The sequence below is a fragment of the Microcaecilia unicolor genome, chromosome 1 (genome assembly GCF_901765095.1).
Source record: "Microcaecilia unicolor chromosome 1, aMicUni1.1, whole genome shotgun sequence".
Lineage (NCBI taxonomy): Eukaryota > Metazoa > Chordata > Amphibia > Gymnophiona > Siphonopidae > Microcaecilia > Microcaecilia unicolor.
Genome location: NC_044031.1, coordinates 622,568,317 through 622,591,257, shown reverse-complemented (window position 1 = coordinate 622,591,257; position 22,941 = coordinate 622,568,317). Strand labels below are relative to the sequence as shown.

The window sequence follows — 22,941 nt, the reverse complement described above, 5'->3', positions numbered from 1 at the left end:
ACACACACACACACTCAATCACTCTGTGTATCTCTCTCTTACACTGTCTGTAAAACACACTGTCACTCTCAGTCTCTCACATGGGCAACTGTATGTTGCATTCTCACGAGTAAGGAGCTCTTCTGATGTGATTGTTAAACTGATTGAAGGGCCTGAACAAAGAAAACTTTTACCACATTGTAACACAGTTTACACAATATATATTGTATATAAAGAAATCTTACACATGTAAACAACAATTATATTCAGAATACAACCGTGGAAACATTAATGGCAGAAACTCATTACATTGCTAGCGCCTGTTTAATTGCATTAAGAAACGGGCCTTTTTTACTAGTTATTAATAAGCTTTTGCTATTGTTTTCAATAGCGTTTACCATTGTTTTGGGTAAACTAAAACAGCAGCAAGCTCCGCCTACTGGTTTCAGCCCCCCAAAGTCTCCAATGATCTGTTCCTGGCCAGATCCTAAGGTCTCTATTCTATCCTCATCCTTCTCGATCTATCTGCTGCTTTTGACACTGTTGATCACAGCCTACTCCTTGACACGCTGTCCTCACTTGGATTTCAGGGCTCTGTTCTTTCCTGGTTTTCTTCTTATCTCTCCCAGCGTACCTTTAGTGTATACTCTAGTGGATCCTCTTCTACTTCTATCCCACTGTCAGTTGGTGTACCTCAGGGATCTGTCCTGGGACCTTTTCTTTTCTCCATCTATACTTCTTCCCTTGGTACTCTGATCTCATCCCATGGTTTTCAGTATCATCTTTACGCTGATGACTCCCAGATCTATCTCTCCACACCAGAAATCTCAGCCGAAATCCAGGCCAAAGTATCAGCCTGCCTGTCTGACATTGCTGCCTGGATGTCTCAGCGCCATCTGAAACTAAACATGACCAAGACTGAGCTTCTTATCTTTCCCCCTAAACCAACTGCTCCTCCTCCCCCATTCTCTATTTCTGTGGATAACAATCTCATCCTTCCTGTCTCATCAGCTTGTAACCTTGGGGTCTTCTTCAACTCCTCCCTCTCCTTCTCTGCACATATTCAACAGTCTGCTAAAACCTGTCATTTCTTTCTCTATAATATCACCAAAATTCACCCTTTTCTTTCTGAGCACGCTACCAGAACCCTCATCCACACTCTTATCACCTCTTGCTTAGACTATTGCAACTTGCTTCTCACAGGTCTCCCACTTAGCCATCTCTCTCCTCTTCAATCTGTTCAAAATTCTGCTGCACGACTAATATTCCGCCAGTGTCGTTATGCTCATATTAGCCCTCTCCTCAAGTCACTTCACTGGCTTCCTATCCGTTTCCGCATACAGTTCAAACTCATCTTATTGACCTATAAGTGCATTCACTCATCCTTCCTGTCTCATCAGCTCGTAACCTTGGGGTCATCTTCGACTCCTCCCTCTCCTTCTCTGCACATATTCAACAGACTGCTAAAACCTGTCGTTTCTTTCTCTATAATATCAGCAAAATTCGCCCTTTCCTTTCTGAGCACACTACCAGAACCCTCATCCACGCTCTTATCATTTCTCGCTTAGACTATTTCAACTTGCTTCTCACAGGTCTCCCACTTAGCCATCTCTCTCCTCTTCAATCTGTTAATTCTGCTGCACGACTAATATTCCGCCAGGGTCGTTATGCTCATATGCTCATATTAGCCCTCTCCTCAAGTCACTTCACTGGCTTCCTATCAGTTTCCACATACAGTTCAAACTCCTGTTATTGACCTATAAGTGCATTCACTCTGCAGCTCCTCAGTACCTCTCCACTCTCATCTCTCCCTACATTCCTCCCCGGGAACTCTGTTCACTGGGTAAATCTCTCTTATCTGCACCCTTCTCCTCCACTGCTAACTCCAGACTCGGTTCCTTTTATCTTGCTGCACCTTATGCCTGGAATAGACTTCCTGAGCCGGTACGTCAAGCTCCATCTCTGGCCATCTTCAAATCTAAGCATCACCTTTTTGATGCTGCTTTTAACTCCTAACTCTTGTTCACTTGTTCAGAACCCTTATTTTATCATTGTTATGAGAATCAGGTGCTCAACGTTCAAAGTTTCTATTTATTTATGACATTCATATCCCACATTTAACAAAAGCAATATATTTATACATTTCTCACACCAAATACAAATAAAATTATAATGTTAATTATACGACCATGTCTGCCTCTTATGATAGTTAGGATAGCCTGGTCCTGGAGTTACCCATGGCAGTCAGGTTTGTCAGGATATTGACAATGAATATTAATGAGAGAGATTTGCATACAGTAGAAGCAGTGCTTATTATGAAATGCTTTGAGTTCTACCGATCTGTACATCTGTTGTTTTATTTTGGCGGGTAGAAACAGTCATGTGGGCTTATAGGGAGGGAGGGAGGGAGGGGAGTATGGAAGGGGAAGGGTTCTTGGGGTATGATCTCTGTAAAAGTTTTTATTGTGCCATGTTGGATGGTTTACTCTTTTTTTTTTTTTTCTTGTTCTGCATGCAGCTTATCAACCAATATGTTTTGCTTTTAATAAAGATGATTAAAACATAAAAAATAAGTTTTGGATGTTACTGAATTCTATTATTTTGACTTACTGTATTTCCAGTTTTGGCACAGTATAAGCCATCATAAGAAAAAATATAAGAAAACCAATGGACTGCATTAGGGGCTTATAGCCCATTTAGTTATGTTTTAACAAATGAGAGATCTGTTTGACAGAAATTATTTGTATTATTTTGACTTATAAACCACTTGTCCCTGAAACATGCTCAAACAACAGAATAATCCATTTGTGTATCTAAAAGGTAAACTTCTACAAAACAGATGAAAATGTGATTCCATGTGCCCAATGAAAGGAGAGTTTAATTTTACTTCCATTTAATTTCAATATATTTCATCTTTATAACACCAGGCTTCCCAAGGGAGATTACAACAACACTTAAGATGAACCCATCAGGAAACAGGATATCCTCACTGAAATTTGGCCATCATAAGTACATAAGTAATGCCACACTGGGAAAAGACCAAGGGTTCGTCGAGCCCAGCATCCTGTCCATGACAACGGCCAATCCAGGCCAAGGGCACCTGGCAAGCTTCTCAAACGTACAAACATTCTATACATGCTATTCCTGGAATTGTGGATTTGTCCCAAGTCCATTTAGTAGTAGTTTATGGACTCGTCCTTTAGGAAACCGTCTAACCCCTTTTTAAACCCTGCTAAGCAAACCGCCTTCACCACATTCTCCGGCAACAAATTTCAGAGTTTAATTATGCATTGGGTGAAGAAAGATTTTCTCCGATTTGTTTTAAATTTGCTACACTAGTTTCATCGCATGCCCCCTAGTCCTAGTATTTTTGGAAAGCATGAACAGACGCTTCACATCCACCTGTTCCACTGCACTCATTATTTGATATACCTCTATCATGTCTCCCCTCAGCCGTCTCTTCTCCAAGCTGAAAAGCCCTAGCCTCCTTAGTCTTTCTTCATAGGGAAGTCGTCCCATCCCCGCTATCATTTTAGTCGCCCTTTGCTGCACCTTTTCCAATTCTACTGTATCTTTCTTGAGATGCGGCAACCAGAATTGAACACAATACTCAAGGTGCTGTCGTACCATGGAGCGATACAACGGCATTATAACATCCTCACACCTGTTTTCTATACCTTTCCTAATAATACCCAACATTCTATTCGCTTTCCTAGCCGCAGCAGCACACTGAGCAGAAGGTTTCAGTGTATTATCGACGACAACACCCAGATCCCTTTCTTGGTCCGTAACTCCTAACGTGGAACCTTGCATGATGTAGCTATAATTTGGGTTCTTTTTTTCCCACATGGATCACCTTGCACTTGCTCACATTAAACGTCATCTGCCATTTAGCTGCCCAGTCTTGTAAGTTTCTTCTGTAATTTTTTACAATCCTGTCGCGAGTTAACGACTTTGAATAACTTTGTGTCATCAGCAAATTTAATTACCTCGCTAGTTACTCCCATCTCTAAATCATTTATAAATATAATTAAAAAGCAGCGGTCCTAGCACAGACCACTGAGGAACCCCACTAACTACCCTTCTCCATTGTGAATACTGCCCATTTAACCCCACTCTGTTTCCTATCCTTTAACCAGTTTTTAATCCACAATAGGACATTTCCTCCTATCCCATGACCATCTGTATTGTATATTGTATAGTTTTTAGTGTAGAAAAATGAGCACAAAACACAGAGTTTAAAATTGCTGTTTCTACAAGCTATAATAATTTTGTTAAGCTGTTTTAGTGATATTCAATTGTTATTTCATGATATTTATATCTACATATGGGAAGCTTCTACAGAAAGTAAAAAGCTGTCCAATAAGTAAAAAAACAAAAACAAACAAACAAACTTTTGTCCTCCACCTTTTAAGGCACTGCCTATCCAATTGAAACAGCTTTAGACTTGTTACAGATGGACCAACAATAAAAAAAACGACAATGTGGTTGCAGCAGCTCAGAGGTTTGCTTGCTTTGTTTTGAGTGAACGGGGATGACGGCAGCGCTGGGAAGGGGAAACTTAGATTGTCCTAATTGGCTTCCTTGCTTACAGTGGACTAGATAGGCTCAATTCCACTCCTGTTTATTAGACCTCATTGATCGCCACAGTGCTTTGCTGATCTCGCGAGGTTTGTGCCACATTGGTGGGCTCTCCTGATCTCGCGAGATCTCGTTCGGGCCTTGAGAAAAGTTAGGAAGAAAAGTGGAGGAAATGGCGACCGCGATAGCTCTGGTAAGAAAGGGCCGAGGAGGGAGGGTTGTGAGGTGAGGTACGGAGCAGTGGCTGAACTCGGAAATTTTCCTCGTTATTGTCCTATCTGTACACTGTAATTGTATTTTACTGTTAACGTTTATACATTTTTTTTGTATGCGGTTTACTTTAATCACTTATTCTTATTGTTGTAACACACGTGACATTTAAGGATTACAAAGTTATGTGAATGTTTATTTGTGGTTGTGAAGAGAGATGTGGGCCCAGTCAGTGCTGAGGCGCTGGAGATTCGGGGCTCGTGTGCAGAAGGGAAAAAAGGCATGGGGAAGGAGGTGTCTGCGTTCAGATCCATCGTTTGTCTTCAGAATTTATGCATTATCTTCTGCCAGATGTGTCCTCTGCAGAAAGGCAAAATGTATGTTTTAAATTTGATATAAACAGACGTGCCGGGGGGGGGGGGGGGGGGGGGGTTCTTAAGTGTGTTGAAAGGGGTGTGAGGGAAGCTCGAAGGCCCAGGGAAGAGTATGTTTTGAAATTGAGAGGCAGTGGTCGTCTATGGTGAGCATGGTGGTAGAAGGGGGATGGGAAAATGTTAGTGGTTAGTGGCAGCACACAGTGGGGGAGGCGGTTGTCAGGGAATCCTGGTTCAAATCTTGCATCTACTCTTCCAGGCTCATTTTCGAAAGAGAAGGACGCCCATCTTTCTACACAAATCGGAAGATGGTCGTTCTTCTCCCAGGGTCGTCCAAATTGGTATAAACGAAAGCCGATTTTGGATGTCCCCAACTGCTTTCCATTGCAGGAACGGCCAAAGTTAAAGGGGGCATATCGGAGAGATGGGACTTGGGCGTGCCTAACACATGGACATCCTCTACCCATAATGGAAAAAAAAAAGCGCGTCCCTGACGAGCACTTGGATGACTTTACCTGGTCGTGTTTTTCTTATGACCAAGGCACAAAAAGGTGCTTCAAATGACCAGATGACTACCAGAGAGAATCGGGGATGACCTCCCTTTACTCCCCCAGTGGTCACTAACCCCCTCCCGCCCTCAAAAAATATCTTTAAAAATACTTTTTGCAGCCTCAGATGTCATACCCAGCTCCCTGACAGCAGTATGCAGGTCCCTGGAGCAGTTTTAGTGGGTGCAGTGCACTTCAGACAGGTGGACCCATCCCCATCCCCCCTCTACCTTTTATGTTTGTGGAGGAAACAGCAAGCCCTCCAAAACCCACTGTACCCACATCTAGGTGCCCCCTTTCACCTATAAGGGCTATGGTAGAGGTGTACAGTTGTGGGTAGTGGGTTTTGGGGGGCTCAGCACACAAGGTAAGGGAGCTATGTACCTGGGAGCAATTTATGAAGTCCACTGCAGTGCCCAGTTGGTGTCCTGGCATGTCAGGGGGACCAGTGCACTACAAATACTGGCTCCTCCCACGACCAAAGGGCTTGCATTTGGTCGTTTCTGAGATGGGCGTCCTTGGTTTCCATTATCGCTGAAAATCAGAAATGACCAAGTTTAGGGACGACCATCTCTGATGACCAAGCCAACTGTATTATTGAAACGAAAGATGTACGTCCAACTTGTTTTGATAATACGGGTTTTCCCACCCCTCCATCGGACGTTTTGCGAGGACGTCCTCAACAAAACTTGGGAATCCCTTTCGATTATGCCCCTCTTTGTGATCTTGGGCAAGTCGCCTAATCCTTCATTGTTTCAGGTACAAAAACTAGATTGTAAACTTTCTGGGGATAAAGAAATGTAAACTCACCTTTGGCTACAGCTGAAGAAAGCATGAGCTAAATTTAAATAAGCGTTGATACTTCAATGATGCCATGTATGTTAATCTTGAAAAAGATTCCTGTGTGAAAAATTCAAGTTACATGTCGATAAGTATTTAATGAGGGATTGTTGATGTTAGTTAATGTCATTTCAGGAGTAGCTTATGGTGAGTTACATTCAAGTATGGTAGATATTTTCTGTCTTCAAAAGGCTTGCAAAGCCTGTTTGTACCTCAGGCACTGGTGGGTTCAGTGACGTTCCAAAAACCACAAGGAACAGCAGTGGGATTTCTTCTCTGGTTTTTAGTTCTTTGTATTAACTGTTAGGCTGTATCTCTACTATAGTAGGGGATGGTAGCTTAATGCTTTTTAGTAGTTACTGTGTGACATCAAGGGGGGGGGGTATAATGAAAATCAATATTGTTAGATCATGCTGTGTTTTCCCTGCCTGTAGTTCATGCAAGTGTGAGGATATACAGACTGTAAAAATAAAGGAGAAATACATGTGCAGGTGTGGATACAAATGTGCATACTCTAGGCAATAAAATTACAGATGTGCAAACTCTAATGGTGATAGTGTTTTTAGGTATTATCACACAGACGTGTTTCAGTCAGATCCATGAATGAGATAAGTCTATACTGAGATATACTATCAGAGTTGATGGCAGATAGAGACCAAAATAGCCCACCATAAGGTGTATATGGTTATAACTGCTGTTCTGTTAAGTTACCGCCTTATGGTTTCTTATTTATTTAATTAATTTCAGTACTTGATATATCGCAAGTGATCCCTGAGGTGACCATGCGGTTTACAATTTCTTAACAAGTGCATTGCCTCAGGTACAAACTTAGATTCCAGGGACAAGGAAATACATTCAAGTACAGGAGCTAACTTACCAATACTACTGAAAAAAAGCATGAGCTGAATACAGATCCCCTCCCCTTCCTGCTGATTTGATTTGACATATTCTGTGCTTGGTTCCATATCATGCAGTTGAATCCAGAGTCAACTGGGTTGTGTCTATCTACTAGCAAGTGGAGAAAGAGGGCAATACTGAACTCTGATATATGACAGTGAGCAGCCTTGTCAGACTGTATTTTCCTGTATCCGCAGGCAGATGGACGGTTTCCCCAGCAGCTCTTGAATTCTTCTGGAAGTGGCTTCTGTCATAGTTTGCTAGTTAAGTTGAAGCCAGGGGGTTGGCTGGTGCCTATTTGGGGGTACATTTGGTGGTGCCATATCCCTGTTCTGCCACAATTTCTCCAGCCTAAATTTGTTGTCTTCAGGACACACTGATTTGGTGTGAATGGCAGAGGCTTTGAGCAGTACTTACAAACTCAGCAAATAGACACCTTGGCTATGCATACAGGGCTGACCGCATTGGTGCACATACGCCTTTAAAATTTTTATTACCTTTGGGTTTTTGTTTGTGGCTTCCTTGTTCTGCTGTACTTGTCGGGAGGTTTATGCAGCATCTCCTGTAGGTTTTTGGGCTTAAGTGGTGTGCAGCGTCTTGACTTGTGGTTATCAACAGGCAGGACGGTACTTGAAGTGTTCAGCTTGCGGCGGTGACCTGCCTTCTGCTTCAGTGGGCAGAATGTCATGTGCCTGTCCTCTCGGTAGCTCATGTTGCCAGAACTTTGAATGTTTGGGCAGATTTCCTGAGCAGGAACTCTCTGGATCTGTGGGAGTGGAAACTGTCCCCAAAGGTGTTTTGACTGCTCATTGACAGTTGCATGGCCCTGGCAGTAGACCTCATGGCCTCGCATTGCAATATGAAGGTTGCTTGGTTCTTCAGCAGAAGAGAATGCATTTCCGAGGGAATCAATGCGCTTCTCCAGCCATGACCAGCGACAGATCTGTTATTTATTTGTTGCATTTGTACATTTTCCCACCTGTTTGCAGGCTCAGTGTGGCTTACAATGGTCCACTATGGCATTCGCCATTCCAGCGTAAAAGATATATTTGGTGTTACATAGAGAATAGGATGACATAATTAAGCAAACAGGCATAAAAAGAACCAGTCAGAATGTAAGGTAGCGTGGTGATGTGTTACAATTATAATTATTGATTGTTGTGGTATGCCTTGTTGAAGAGATAGGTCTTCAGAGATTTACGAAAGTTAATTAGTTCGTAAATTTTTTATTTATTTATTTGTTGCATTTGTATCCCACATTTTCCCACCTATTTGCAGGCTCAATGTGGCTTACGTGGCAATGCATTCCACAACTGCGTGCCCATGTAGGAAAAGCTGGACGCATGTGTTAGTCTGTAGTTTAGTCCTTTGCAGCTGGGGAAGTGTAGATTAAGAAATGTGCAGGCTGATCTTTTAGCGTTCCTGGGTGGCAAGTCAACAAGGTCTAACATGTAGGCCGGGGCATCTCCGTGAATGATTTTATGAACTAGAGTGCAGATCTTGAACGTGATATGTTCTTTAAGTGGAAGCCAGTGTAGCTTTTCTCTTAGGGGTTTAGCACTTTCGTATTTTGTTTTTCCAAATACGAGTCTGGCTGCAGTGTTATGGGCTGTTTGAAGTTTCTTGATGATTTGTTCTTTGCAGCCATTGACTGTACCAGGTTGAGATAAATGGCCCTTGGGAAGAAAGGTTTTACTCTTTTGTTTCCACATTGAATGGAACATTTTCTTAGTTGTATTCTTCATTTTAAGTGTAAGATTTCGATCAATGGTAACTCCAAGAATTTTCAGGGTGTCTGAAACGGGAAGGGAAAGGTTTGGTGTGGTTATAGTGGTGAATTTGCTTGTGTTATGTTGTGAAGTAAGTGTTAGACATTGTGTTTTTTCTGCATTAAGTTTCAACTGAAATGCATCCGCCCATGAATGATTAATTTGGAAGCTTTGGTTGATATAATTGGTGATTTCCTTTAGATCATGTTTGAACAGGATGTAAATCGTGAAGTCATCTGCGTATATGTATGGATTGAGGTTCTGATTGGATAGTAACTTGGCCAAGGGTGTCATCATTAGGTTGAAGAGGGTTGGCGAGAGGGGAGATCCCCTCAAACCCCCCCCCCCCCCCCCACTGATTGGCAGGGTCCTACAGGATTCTTCTTCACCCGGGACAAGTGACTTTGGTGTCTCTGGACTGGCTGTGTAGGCCATGGTATGCAGATCTGGTGCAGCTTATGGCAGGTGACCTGTTTCAGCTGCCACTTTTTCTGTCTCTCCTCTGCCAGGGGCTGGTATTCATGGATGGTCCATGTGTTTTGTCTTATGACTTGGCTCTTGAGCGATCACAGTTGTGGAAAAGAGGTTATTTAGAGGCTGCAGTTACCATCCTGTTACAAGTTTGGAAGCACTCCACGTCATCAGCACTATGGGATTGATGTGGCTAGGTCAGGTGCCCTTCGGAGCCTTGGTGCTGTCTGCTAGCTCTTCTGGATCCCCCTCCCTTGATGATCACTGCTTTTCTGCATCCCTCATGTCTCTGGATTCATCTGTTTGATAAGGAAGGAAAATTTGTTTTACCTAATTTTCTTTACTTGAATCGCAGCAGATGAATCCAGAGCCAAAAAAGATATAGCTGAATTAGAAAAGACTTTATAGAAGGAGATACCAAAATGATAGAGGGGATGGAATTGCTCCTATGTGAGGAAAGGCTAAGGAGCTTAGGGCTCTTCAGCATATGGCTTCCTTTTATTTGGATAAAGTTAGTTTCTTGAATAATAATATAACCACCTGTTAAGGGAGGATGCAGATGGTAGAAAAGAGGAACAGTAGCTGTTTATGTAAAAAAAAAAAAAAAGTAAACTGACATGCAGCAGGAACGGGGAGCCATTGTGGACCATCTTGGAAATATTTCTGTCTTCATTGATGTGGTCTACAATCTTCCAGCTCATGCAAGGGAACTGGTCAGAGGTTTGATACCTAAAAGGTGGAACAGAGGAAGAAGGGATGTAGGGTGGAGAGTAACCTACTGTATAAGTGTGCCAAAGCCCAAGCATCGTCCTAGCTCAAGACAGCTCTGACAAGTTGGCTGTGATGAGAACCCACAAATATTTGAGACCCCTCCACCCAACACAATGGAAAGGCCCACTGCCATCAATCACAAACTTTTGAGAGGAGGGAAAGGCCTGTGACTTACCATGTTAAGCTGAAAACCAGACAGATGTCTATAAGATATTATTAGGCTAAGTAACACAGGTAAGGCGGACTGAGGTTCAGTGTGAGTAAAGAGCAAATCATCTGCAAAAGCAATGACTTTAAAAATATGCTTTTGAATTGTCACCTCCCACAAGCTCATCTGTACTCCTTATCATGTACAACACGGGCTCTAGAGTGAGGAGGAAAATTAAGGGGGACAAAGGGCAACCCTGTTAATGCCACAGGGCAGCACATGGTTCCGCATAGAGAGTCGCCAATGTCCGATAATACCACCCACACGGGTTAAGATCTGAAACGAGAACAGCCAGTGTACTTGATTGAAGGCGCACTCCACATCTAAGCTAGTCACCAGAAGCGGGGTATCATTCCACAGACAATACAAGAGGGCTATGATCAGCTTATGAAGGTTAAGAACGGATTGATGCCCCTTCCAAAACCAACCTGATCCCTATGAATAAGCTCAGGAAGACCCTCTATCAGCTGGGAGGCTAAAATGGGAGATAAAGAGCGACATTGGTTTGAAATTGGACCGTAATTCTTTGGTCTGTCCAAGGGTCCATCGGGCTTGGGTAACAAACTATCCAGAGTGGTATTTTTGTGGAGAGGAAGCAGCTGGATCTCCACCGCAGCCTCAAAATAGCCCACCAATTTGAATTACAACATTTTTTATACTCGCCAGTGAAGCCTTCAGGGCCTTGCCTGAATATAGGTTAAGAGCCTGAATAGCCTGTTGCACCTCTTTGGCCATCATTGTTAATAGTGTCTTGAAATTCCTGTGTAAAGTGAGGCATACCCAACTGAACAAGATATGCCCTAATATGTGCAGAAATCCTGGGAATTACCTACCTCTGAGTTTAAAACTCTGAAATGGGTAACAAATACCTGTGCAATCTCATCCAACTTGGAAGTTACTCATCTGTCGTGTGTCTGAATAGTAGGAATGAACTGACATCCTCCCAGGCTTATGTCACCTGAGCGGAAAGTTTCCCCGCCTTATTTCCAAACAGAAAAAAAATCTGTGTTTCCTATATGAAACTAAGCGGGATGTGTGCTCATGGTTGTAAGAGTTGAACGTCGTTCTAGTGGCCTGCAGGTATTGAAGGTACATGGTGTAGGACGAGCGATATAGGTTTGCTTAGCAGCTTTTAACTGCGCTCTAAATCTATGATCCCTTAGGCCAAATGCTTCTTATGGGCATTAACAAAGGCAATGATTCCCCCCCACCTTTCCCCCCACAAGCTAAAAAAGCTGTGGGTTGGAAGTGTGTTGCAAATTATTCTGCTCAAAATCCTCTCATTTTTTGTGTAAATAGGCAATAAATTCCTAAGATGACAAGTAAGAGGGGAACCTCCAGCCAAGCCTCGGAAAAAAATATGGAGACTCCAAATCTGTCCAGATCAGGTCATGATTGGAGACCTCTTCTACTACTACTACTACTACTATTTATTTCTGTAGCGCTACTAGATGTACGCAGTGCTGTATACTGGACATGGAGACAGTCCCTGTTCGACAGCGCTTTGTTGCATTCTCGAGGGCCTTGGCAACCATCAGGTCCTCGAGGCAGGACTGGAGTTTGTTCTCGAGGGCCTTGGCAACTGTCAGGTCCTCGAGGCAGGACTGGAGTTTGTGAGCCCTTGGGCCACTGCCGCAGAGCGGCAGGCAAGACCACCTCGGGCCTGGAAACACAGAAGAGCAGTACTGGAACTCTGGACTGGAGTAGTACAAGGCAGGCAACTAGAACAGACGAAACAGGAACAGCTTCACCTGCACTTAGCCACCGTTCCTCCGGAGTTGAGCTCCGAAGTGCAGGTGGCCGGCAGGACTTGCAGGATAAGGCAGGAACGGAAGATCCAGAGGACCCACCCTGGGTCTAGGAAACACGAGGGAGACTAGACTAGGAACGAAACACAGACAGTGTGCTGCTGCACAGCCACTAGCAAGACCCAGAAGACAGACCAAGGAACACAAGGCGTACAGAAGCTTAGCAGGAGCAAGGACTAGGGCGGCATACACACTAGGCAGAACGGGAAACCGGGAATACCCACAGGGTAAACCCTCTAGCTAGGTGGAGACAGGATACAGGAATAATCACCCAGGAGAACACACTAGCCAGACAGATACAGGATTCAGGATATACAAGCAGGGTAGGCACACAGGCTAGGCAAGGCAGGACTCAGGGTAAAGAGAGCAAACCAGGAATAACAGGCCAAGGGTCTTGGGCAGGCAGCACAGCAAACAGAGTAACCAGGAAGAACAGACCAAGGGTCTGAAGCCACAGCCGTTCCACACACTGACTGGGGAACCCACAAAGGCTGAAGCTTCGCATACAGACAGAGAACAAACCCGGACAAAGGCTTCACCCCAACCCAGGGTAAGCCAGGAACAGAGGCTTCACCCCAACACAGGGTAAGCCTGGAGCAGAGGCTTCACCCCAAACACAGGGTAAGCCAGGAACAGAGGCTTCACCCCAAACACAGGGTAAGCCAGGAAGGACCCGCAGTCCACAGACAGACAGTGGCAGGGAAGACCCCCCCCCACGGAAGGACAACAGAGACACAGAAAGAAACTGGGCTGGAACCCAGAGAGAGGCTAAGCAGTAGTGCAGCAGAAACTTACTAACCTGACCTGGCCTAAGAGCATAACACTTATGCAAAAGGCCCTGACTGCAGCACAGCACTTCCTTATGAAGGCTCTCACTGATGAGTCACCAGCAGTAGGACAGAAGCAGGAAGTACACTGACCCCAAAGAGAGGCTTGACACACATAGGAAGTGAGCCCACAGGAAAGACAAGCAGGAGCCATCTTGGAAGCTGGCACAGAGCCGGTGGCAGCCATCTTAGATGCTGGCTCCCTAGAGAGACATAGCCCACACAGGTGAGGTCTAGTGAAGCAATCAGGTTCATGCTGGAAGCAGCCAGCACACCAGGACAGAGACAAGACTAACACAAACACAAACCAGCAGAGCTGCTGACCCCCAGAAAGAAGGTAAGGCTGAGGGTGGTCATGGCCACAGACGTGACACGCTTACAGTCTAATTAGGACAGACAAACAGGACAAATAAGGGAATTACTAAGGTGGGAATGATAAAACATGGGTACTGAACAAGTGAGTAAGGGTTAGGAGTTAAAAGCAGCATCAAAAAGGTGGGCTTTTAGCCTAGATTTGAAGACGGCCAGAGATGCAGCTTGACGTACCGGCTCAGGAAGTCTATTCCCTGCATATGGTGCAGCAAGATAAAAGGAATGCGGTACCCGGGCGAAATAGCCCCGTCAAAGAAGTCTTGACAAAATGACCCCGATAAAAAAGCCCCCACACAAAATAACCCCAACAACAAAGCCCCAAACAAAAGATCCTGACATAATAGCCCCTGTCAAAATGGCCTGCCCAAATATAGCCCCTGACAAATTAGCCCCCCTGCAAAAGGGCCCGATCAGGCTGCTCAAAATATGGCCTCTGACAAAGTAACACGAACGGTACCAGACTTACCTGGGAGAAAATACAAAGTGATAGAGAAAATGCTCTGCACGCCATGAGACGCACAGCACCTAGAACAAAGGCTCTGGGAGGATCGAGGTGGGCCTGGGAGTCGCCCCGGAGAAGGCTATGAGGATATTCAGATGGGCAGTAAGTTCTCCATAGCATCTGGAGGGCAGCTGGTGGGAGCACTGGGCACTTGGAGCGAAGGCCTTGAGCAGATCAGAGTGGACCTGGGAGTCACCCCGGAGAAGGCTGTGAGGATATGCAGATGGGCTGCAAGTCCTGCACCTCACCTGGAAGGCAGCTGGGGAAGCTGGTGGGAGTGCTGGGCACCTCTACAGCACACCTCCCAGCCAAGAAAGGGCTTACCAGGGGTTATAGGCTGAAGCCAGCATTCCTCCCCCTGAGGGTCATCTGATCAGCTCCAATAGTGGCTGAGGCAACCTGGGGAAACAAGCCACTTCTCATTAGAATATTATCTAAACAAGAAAGAGTCGTGAACAAGGGATGTTTGTGTAATCCCGTTCCTCAGGATGGAGGAGCCACCAGGGATCCAATAAATCAAAGTCTGTACAAAAAGACTAAGTTACTATCATCAGCTGCAGGGCTCAGGGACGCAATAGAGGAGCTATCTAAAAGGAGGTTGAGAATCAGATTCATAAAGCCCGCCACTATCATGGGGAGATTGGCATACCAATGACATTCCTACAATAACTGGTGATAAAAGGATCAATCCCTAGCATGCACTCTGACCAAAACCATCTCCCTACCTGGTAAGTTCAAATGAAAACCTATATAATGACACTGCACATCTTGGAAGAGCTGCTGAGCCATGCAGTGCACTGACTTACGCACCAGAATCGCCAACCCTTCCTTCCACCCCTGTGAGGGGGAACAGAACACCCACACCCAGGGGTGCTTTAATTTCTGATGTTCTGCTGAAGAAAGTCTAGTTTCTTGAAGGTAGATAATGTCAACCTTATGGTGGTTCAGGGTTTAAGATTTTAATGCGCTTTATTGGGGAGTTAATTCCACAGACATTCCAAGAAACAAATTGTTTGTTACTAGGGGTCATGCCGCTTAAAGCCCAAGAAAGTCACAGTTATCTGCAGCCTGCCCAATTATTGTTACAACTGCAACTGGGTGCCCAGCCTCCCTCGGAGTGGAAAATAGTCTGTCTTAATAGTCAACCACGCAGCCATGCTCAAACTACAAACTCTCACATACCCAACCACCCCAACCCTGCCTCCCACCCTGACACTGCATCCCCCTCCTACTTTGTTCCACCACAGCTGCATTTGGTGGAAACTGGATAACCTACTGCAGATGTTCAGGGTCCTGCAACCCACCATTGCTAGCGCCCGTTTCCTTCACAACAAAAACGGGCCTTTTTTACTAGTAATATATATAATGGAAAGGGGGAGAGGAAAAACTAGGCATCAGCATCAAGTAACAGAATTATTTTAAAAAGGAAAAGATTTAAAAAACTTGTGAAAAACTAAGTAATAATGCTGGGATCTAATGTATTTCGGCGAGGAATTACACCACTTAGTACCTTGGTAAGAAAAAGTAGCAAAATACATTGATTTATAGAGTACTTTCTTACAAGTAGGAAAATGAAGACGCTGCACTGTGAGAAGGGAAAGCAACAAGGGGCAACATATAATTAAGGGCAGTACCAAATAGAATGTGAAATATGGGTGCACAGAGCTTAAAAACAACCCTGAGTTTAATAGGAAGCCAATGCAATTGTATCAGCAGTGGAGTTGCCCTTCCAAAGCGTGGCACATACAGGACTAATCTGACTGCAGTATTCTGGGCAGTTTGAAGCTTCCTTAAAGCACATTCTTTGCAACCAGTGTAGGTAGAAATACAATAATCAAATTGGGTCAAGAATAGACTGGTAAGTAATCTGAAAATATCTACTGAAAAAAGGGCCTCATTCGCTTCAGCTTCCGAAGTACCTTAAAAGATTTATTGACTATGGAGGACACCTGATATGCAAAGGTTAAATGCTGATCAACAACAACAACCCCCAGTATTTTAAGAGTAGTTTCAAAGGGATAATTAATGCAGTCACTGCTAAAATTGCTGCAGGGATCATGTTCAAATGGATAGGCTAATACCAAAAATTCAGTCTTCATTGTCATCAAGCAGATGAAGCCATTACGTATGGGTTGTGTCCATCAACCAGCAGGGGGAGATAGAGAGCACTCAAATTTCACAGTGCCACATGGTCAGCTAGCTCCACTGCCTCTTCAGTATTCTCTGTCTCCCCAAGCAGGGTGGTTGCAGTTTGGTCAAGCTCCTTAAAAAATCTGCCTGGGGGTGACTCCTGGTTTGCCAGTTGTTAGCCGGGGTGTTAGAGGCTATAGCAACTTCACTTTAAAGGCATATAAGTTAGCCCTTTCCCTGCCTTACCCATCCTCCCAGTGGATGTGAGCACATTAGTTTCACTTTTCACTGCTCTTTCCCACTCTATACTTGGTGGATGCAGGCACATTGGTTCACCTTTCCCTGCCTTTCCCACTGTTCTGTACCTCCGGAGTTGATTTGATTGCCTCTTTTGCTGTTTTCTCTACTTTCCTCACAGCGTTAAAAAAAAAAAAAAAAAAGCAAGAGGTTTTTCTTCAGTTTCTACAACGTGACCGGAGCTTGTATACTCGGTCCAGTGAGGTAAGAGTGTTTTCTGACTCCTCCGGGGAGGGCCCGCGATCGGGACGTTTTTGGCGCGAAGCCGCCATTTTGAATTTTCCGCCGTTTTTCGGCGATGGCTGCAGAGAGTGTTAAGCGCTGTTCCAAGTGTGGCAAGCGCAGATCAGCAGCGGGGCTCTGTAAAACGTGCTGTTCAGGCGTAAGAGCCAGCCCGAGCATGGCGAGCGATGATTCTTCCCGCTCGGTGGAGCTGGCAGCAGGTGCCATTTTGAAAGCACCACATGGTGCGACCCCCGCTGAGGCGGAGGGTCTGGAGACTGGAGGGGGCCCTCGAATTGAGGCTGGCCAAAGAGCTACTAGCCCCGGACTGGAACCGGGTGCCCAGGGCGAGTTTTTCTCCCCTGACTTTGTATTATTGCTTCATAATGCATATATGCTTAAAAGAGCTCAGCCACAGGGGTTTTCTACGGCCCCCCTTACTGCCACTCCGGTGGATGCAGGCCTGGGATTGCCCTCTGAGGCGTTTTTTCCCTGATAGCTGGCCGCAAGAGAAGCGCAGAAGGGTAAATTCCCCTTCAGAGAGTGGCGCACCCCCCTTCCCCCCCCCACCCCCCTGTGGTCGGGATGTGGTGACTCTAGGGGTCTGGCAGGCCCTCGTGGCCAGAGGAAACAGAGGAAGGTGCAGAAGGGCCACTGGATCCAGATGATCCGTCCGCGGTGAGGATTTTCCACCGCGAGGAGCTGCCAGCGCTTATTTCAGATTGTCTTACAGGTCCTCTCTATTGAAGATCCTGGGAGTGGTGTGGCCTCCTCTGGAAATCCGAGGATGGCAAGTACCAAAAAGCCTGCTCGAGCCTTTCCTTTGCTTGACTCCATCCAAGAGCTTATTTCAGCTCAATGGGCTGACCCCGAAGGACCTTTGAAAGTTTCCAGGGCTATGGGGCAATTATTCCCTCTGAGTGAGGAGCATTTGGCTTGCATTGCAATGCCTAAGGTGGATGCCCTAGTCACAGCTGTGACAAAGAGAACTACCCTCCCGGTTGAAGGAGGTGTTGCCCTGAAGGACATGCAAGACCGTAGACTGGAATCAGCACTTAAACGGTCCTTTGAAATTGCTGGTCTTACTATTCGGGCGTCTGTATGCAGTTGTTATGCTGCTGGAGCCTGCCTGGCATGGTTGCAACAGGCAGTGGAACAACCAGGTGATGGAGCGGAGCCCTTGTCTGAAGTGGCTCCGCGAATGTAGTCGGCCTTGTCCTTTTTGGCTGACGCCCTTTCTGATATAGTCAGAGCTTCGGCTAAACAGATGGCTGTAGCAGTGGCGGCTTGCCGTCTTCTGTGTCTACGGGATTGGGCGGCGGACATGACCTCTAATCAAAGGTTGGTGAAGTTGCCCTTTCAAGGCCTTCTCCTGTTGGGTGAGGAGTTGGAGAAAATTGTGAAAGGCCTGGGAGATGCTAAACCCCAGCGCTTACCCGAGGATAGGCCGCGGCCTCCCTCCAAGGGTCAGGCGGTTCACTCCTCTTATAGACCTCGCTTCTGTGAAGCTAGAAGGTACCGCTCGGGGCATTCTGCTGGGCCCACTTCTCGTGGCCGGTTTTCAGCAGAGGAACTCCTTTCGCTTGGACAAACGTTCCGCAGCAGCAGGCTCAAGACCTGGAGTTCAAGGGCGACCCTCTCAATGAGGGTGCGCAGGCCCCCTCCTCGATTTCTGTTATAGGAGGACGTCTTTCCCTCTTTCTCGAGGAGTGGGCCAAGATTACCTCAGATCAGTGGGTCTTGGACCTGATCAGAGAAGGATACCGAATAGAATTCGATGCCCCGATAAGAGACGTGTTTGTGGAGTCCCGATGCGGTTCTGCTGCCGCCAAACGGGCGGCGGTAGAGGAGACCTTACAAGGCTTGATTCACATTGGGGCGGTTTCCCCTGGTGCCTCCCGCCGATTTCGGCTGCGGCCGCTACTCCATTTACTTTGTGATGTGGCGAAAAGGTGGATCTTTTCACCCTATTCTGGACTTAAAAGAATTAAACAAGTCCCTAAGAGTGAGGCATTTTCACATGGAAACCCTGCGCTCCGTCAGTGCGGCGGTACAGCCAGGAGAGTTTCTCACGTCTCTGGACCTGAAAGAAGCTTACTTGCACATTCCAATTTGGCCCCCGCACCAGAAGTTTTTGCGGTGATAGGAAAACATTTCCAGTTTCGGGCCTTGCCTTTTGGCCTCGCCACAGCTCCCCGAACCTTTTCCAAGGTAATGGTGGTAGTAGCTGCTTTTCTCAGGCGAGAAGGTATCCGGGTTCACCCGTACCTAGACGACTGGCTCATCAGAGCGGACTCCACAACAGAGAGCCATCAAGCTACAGCCAGAGTGGTCTCAGTACTGCAATCTCTGGGCTGGGTCATCAGTGTAGCCAAAAGTCACCTGACCCCCTCGCAATCTCTAGAATATTTGGGGGCACGGTTCGACACAGACTCGGGATATGTATTCCTACACGAGGAAAGGCGGTGCAAGCTTCAGAATCAGGTCCGTCTGCTCCTGAGGATGCCCCGCCCGCGAGCTTGGGACATTGTCCAGCTATTGGGATCGATGACGGCCACCTTGGATTTGGTGCCCTGGGTGAGAGCGCACCTGAGACTTCTGCAGTATTCCCTGCTTCAACAATGGTCTCCAGTATCTCAGGATTTTCAATGCAGACTCTCTTGGCTCCCTGCGGCCCGACTCAACATGGAGTGGTGGCTCTCAGCATGCTGCGGTGAGGAGCGCCGCTGGCGTTCCCCGATTGGTGCCTAGTGGTGACAGCTGCCAGCCTGAAGGGCTGGGGCGCACATTGCAAGGGGAAGCATGCCCAGGGTCTTTGAACACCGGAGGAGTCGGAGTGGTCCATCAATCGCCTAGAGTTGAAAGCGGTGTTTCAGGCGCTTCTGGCCTTTCAAGTGACCCTGGAAGGATTGGCTGTCAGAGTGATGTCGGACATCACGACAACAGTGGCCTACATAAACCGACAAGGCGGCACTCAGTGCAGAGCGCTGGCCGTGCAGGCCGAACAGATTTGCCACCGGGCCGAGCTGCATCTACAGCTTCTGTCGGCAGCTCACATTGCAGGTCAGAGCAACGTGCAAGCTGATTATCTAAGCAGGCATCAAATCGATCCAGCGGAATGGGAGCTGGCAGACGAAGTATTCCTGCAGATATGTGCCAAATGGGGCAAGCCCGTAATGGATCTTATGGCGACAAGCTCAACTGCCAAAGTCTCGTGCTTTTCAGCAGACGGAGAGATCCTTGCTCAGCCGGGTTGGATACCTTGGCTCAACCCTGGCCTCTGGTATGTGTTCCTTCTGTGGCCCTTGATAGGGCGTGTGCTCCTGCGGATTCGGCTTCACCCAGGAAAAGTGGTTCTCATCGCCCCGGATTGGCCCAGGAGGCCTTGGTATGCGGACCTCCGACAGATGCTAGTGGAGGCTCCCCTTCCTTTACCTGTGGTACCGAACCTGTTGTCGCAGGGACCGGTGGCCATGGAGGACGCCTGCCGTTTTGGTCTTACGGCATGGCTATTGAGAGGGCGCAATTGAGAGGCAAAGGCTATTCCAATAATGTTATTTCCACTCTCCTGCAGACCCGCAAGCGTTCCACTTGGCGCCAGTTTGAGGCTTGGTGTGTTTCAAAAGCGATCACACCCATGCGGGCTCCTGTCTCGCCGATTCTGGACTTTTTGCAGGATGGTGTACAAAAAGGCTTGGCATATAATTCCCTGCGGGTGCAAGTGGCAGCATTGGCCTCCCTTAATGGTAAGGTTGCAGGCGTGTCTTTAGCTGCTCATCCAGATGTGGCACGGTTTCTTAGTGGGGTGCTTCGGCTCCGTCCTCCCGTGCGGGCACCTTGTCCAGCTTGGAACCTGGGGCTAGTTTTGAAGGCTCTGCAGGGTTCTTTCTTTTGAGCCGCTACGGTGAGCTTCAGAGAAATATTTGACACTAAAGGCCGTTTTTCTTGTGGCCATTACTTCGGCAAGACGGGTGTCAGAACTCCAGGCGCTGTCCTGTCGAGACCCATTTTTGCAATTTTCAGAGTCCGGAGTCACGGTTCGTACCATGCCTTCCTTCATGCCTAAGGTGGTTTCAGCGTTTCACCTAAACCAGCCTATTTTTCTACCCTCTTTTGTTAAGGAGGAGTTTCCAGAATCCTTTGGGCAGTTGCACCTGTTGGATGTGCGCAGGACTCTGCTGCAGTATCTGCGAGTTACTAATTCTTTCAGTACCTCTGATCATTTGTTTGTTTTACTATCAGGTTCTCGCAGAGGGTCTCCAGCGTCTAAAGGCACTATTGCCCGCTGGCTCAAAGAAGCTATCTTTTCAGCTTATCTGCTTGCCGGCTGGCCTCCGCCTGTAGCCTTTAACGCACATTCTACAAGAGCAATTTCTTCCTCTTGTGCTGAAACTGGAGCACTCTCTCTTTATGAGATTTGCAGTGCAGCAACATGGGCTTCTAAGCTCTCATTTGCCCGACATTACAGGCTGGATGTGGCTGCTAGGAGGGATGCGCGTTTTGGAGCACAAGTGCTAGCGTGTGGTGTGACTTGTTCCCACCCTATATAGGGATTGCTTTGATACATCCCATACGTAATGGCTTCATCTGCTTGATGACAAGGAAGGGAAAATTAGGTTCTTACCTTGGTAATTTTCTTTCCTTTAGTCATAGCAGATGAAGCCATGAGCCCTCCCTGTATAATTGTCTGTATGATGTGAATCTGTTTCAGGTTCTGTTCTTGTTTCCCGAAGTTCTAATCCTTCCTTGGGAGAAAGTTGGAAAACAGTCTTCAGGATTCTTGTTCACTTATAGGAGGATGAGTTCATTCCCTCCAGTTCATGTGTAGGAGGTTGAGTTCATTCCCTCCAGGAGGATGTGTGTATTCCCTCCAGTTATACAATAAGGAGGACGAGTTCATTCCCTTGTTATGGGGCCATCGTTCGCTGTGAGGAAAGTTCATGTTATTCCCATTGCGGTTTGTTATACTGCTTTGGAAGCTTCAAATACTGAAGAGGCAGTGGAGCTAGCTGACCATGTGGCACTGTGAAATTTGAGTGCTCTCTATCTCCTCCTGCTGGTTGATGGACACAACCCATACGTAATGGCTTCATCTGCTATAACTAAAGGAAAGAAAATTACCAAGGTAAGAACCTAATTTTCCCATTCTTGCTCGGCGGGGTTGGATGCCTTGGCTCAACCCTGGCCTCCGGGCCTCCTGTTTGTGTTTCCTCCTTGGCCCTTAATAGGGTGGCTCCTCCTGCGAATTTGGCTACATCAAGGAGTGGTGATCCTCATTGCCCCGGATTGGCCCAGGCGGCCTTGGTATGTGGACCTCTGGCGGATGCTGGTGGAGGCTCCCCTTCCTTTGCCTCTGGTTCCGAACCTGTTGACGCAGGGCCCGGTGACCATGGAGGATCCATGCCGCTTTGGTCTTACGGCATGGCTATTGAGAGGGTGTAATTGAGAGACGAGGGCTATTCTAACAAGGTCATCTCCACTCTTGCAGGCCTGCAAGCGTTCCACTTCTGTTGCCTATGCTTGGATCTGGCGCCAGTTTGAGGCTTGGTGTGCTTCTAAAGCGATCACACCCATGCGGGCTTCTGTCTCGCCGATACTTGACTTTCTGCAGGACAGTTTACAAAAGGCTTGGCCTATTAATTCCCTGCGTGTTCAAGTGGCAGCATTGTCATGCTTTCGGCGGAAGGTCGCTGGCCTCTCCCTGGCTTCACATCCGGACATTGCACAGTTTCTGAGAGGGGTGCTTCGGCTTCTGCCTCCCGTGCGGGCTCGTTGCCCGGCCTGGAACCTGGGGCTAGTATTAAAGGCTCTTCAGTGTTTGCCCTTCGAGCCATTGAAGCCAGCTTCGGAGAAGGATGTGACTCTAAAGACGGTCTTTTTGGTGGCCATTGCATCGGCGAGACGGGTATCTGAGCTCCAGGCGCTGTCCTGTCGAGACCCTTTTCTGCAATTCTCAGAGTCCGGAATAACGGTACGTACTGTGCCTTCCTTCATGCCTAAGGTGGTTTCAGCGTTTCACCTAAACCAGCCTATCTATTTGCTCTCCTTTACTAGGGAGGAGTTTCCAGAATCCTTTGGGCAGTTGCACCTCCTGGATGTGCGCCGGGCTCTGTTGCAGTATCTGCAGATGTTAAA

The 22,941-nt window shown here is 46.8% G+C and overlaps 1 protein-coding gene across 1 annotated transcript in view; it reads left to right on the top strand.

Annotated features, from left to right (window-relative positions):
* Positions 1-4,671: 4,671 nt before the first annotated feature.
* Positions 4,672-22,941, top strand: part of PUF60 (poly(U) binding splicing factor 60) — a 303,002-nt gene continuing 284,732 nt past the window's right edge. The window contains exon 1 of the mRNA XM_030220385.1: positions 4,672-4,753. Coding sequence (XP_030076245.1) covers positions 4,733-4,753 — 21 coding nt within the window. The 5' untranslated portion in view covers positions 4,672-4,732. The remainder of the gene's footprint in view (positions 4,754-22,941) is intronic.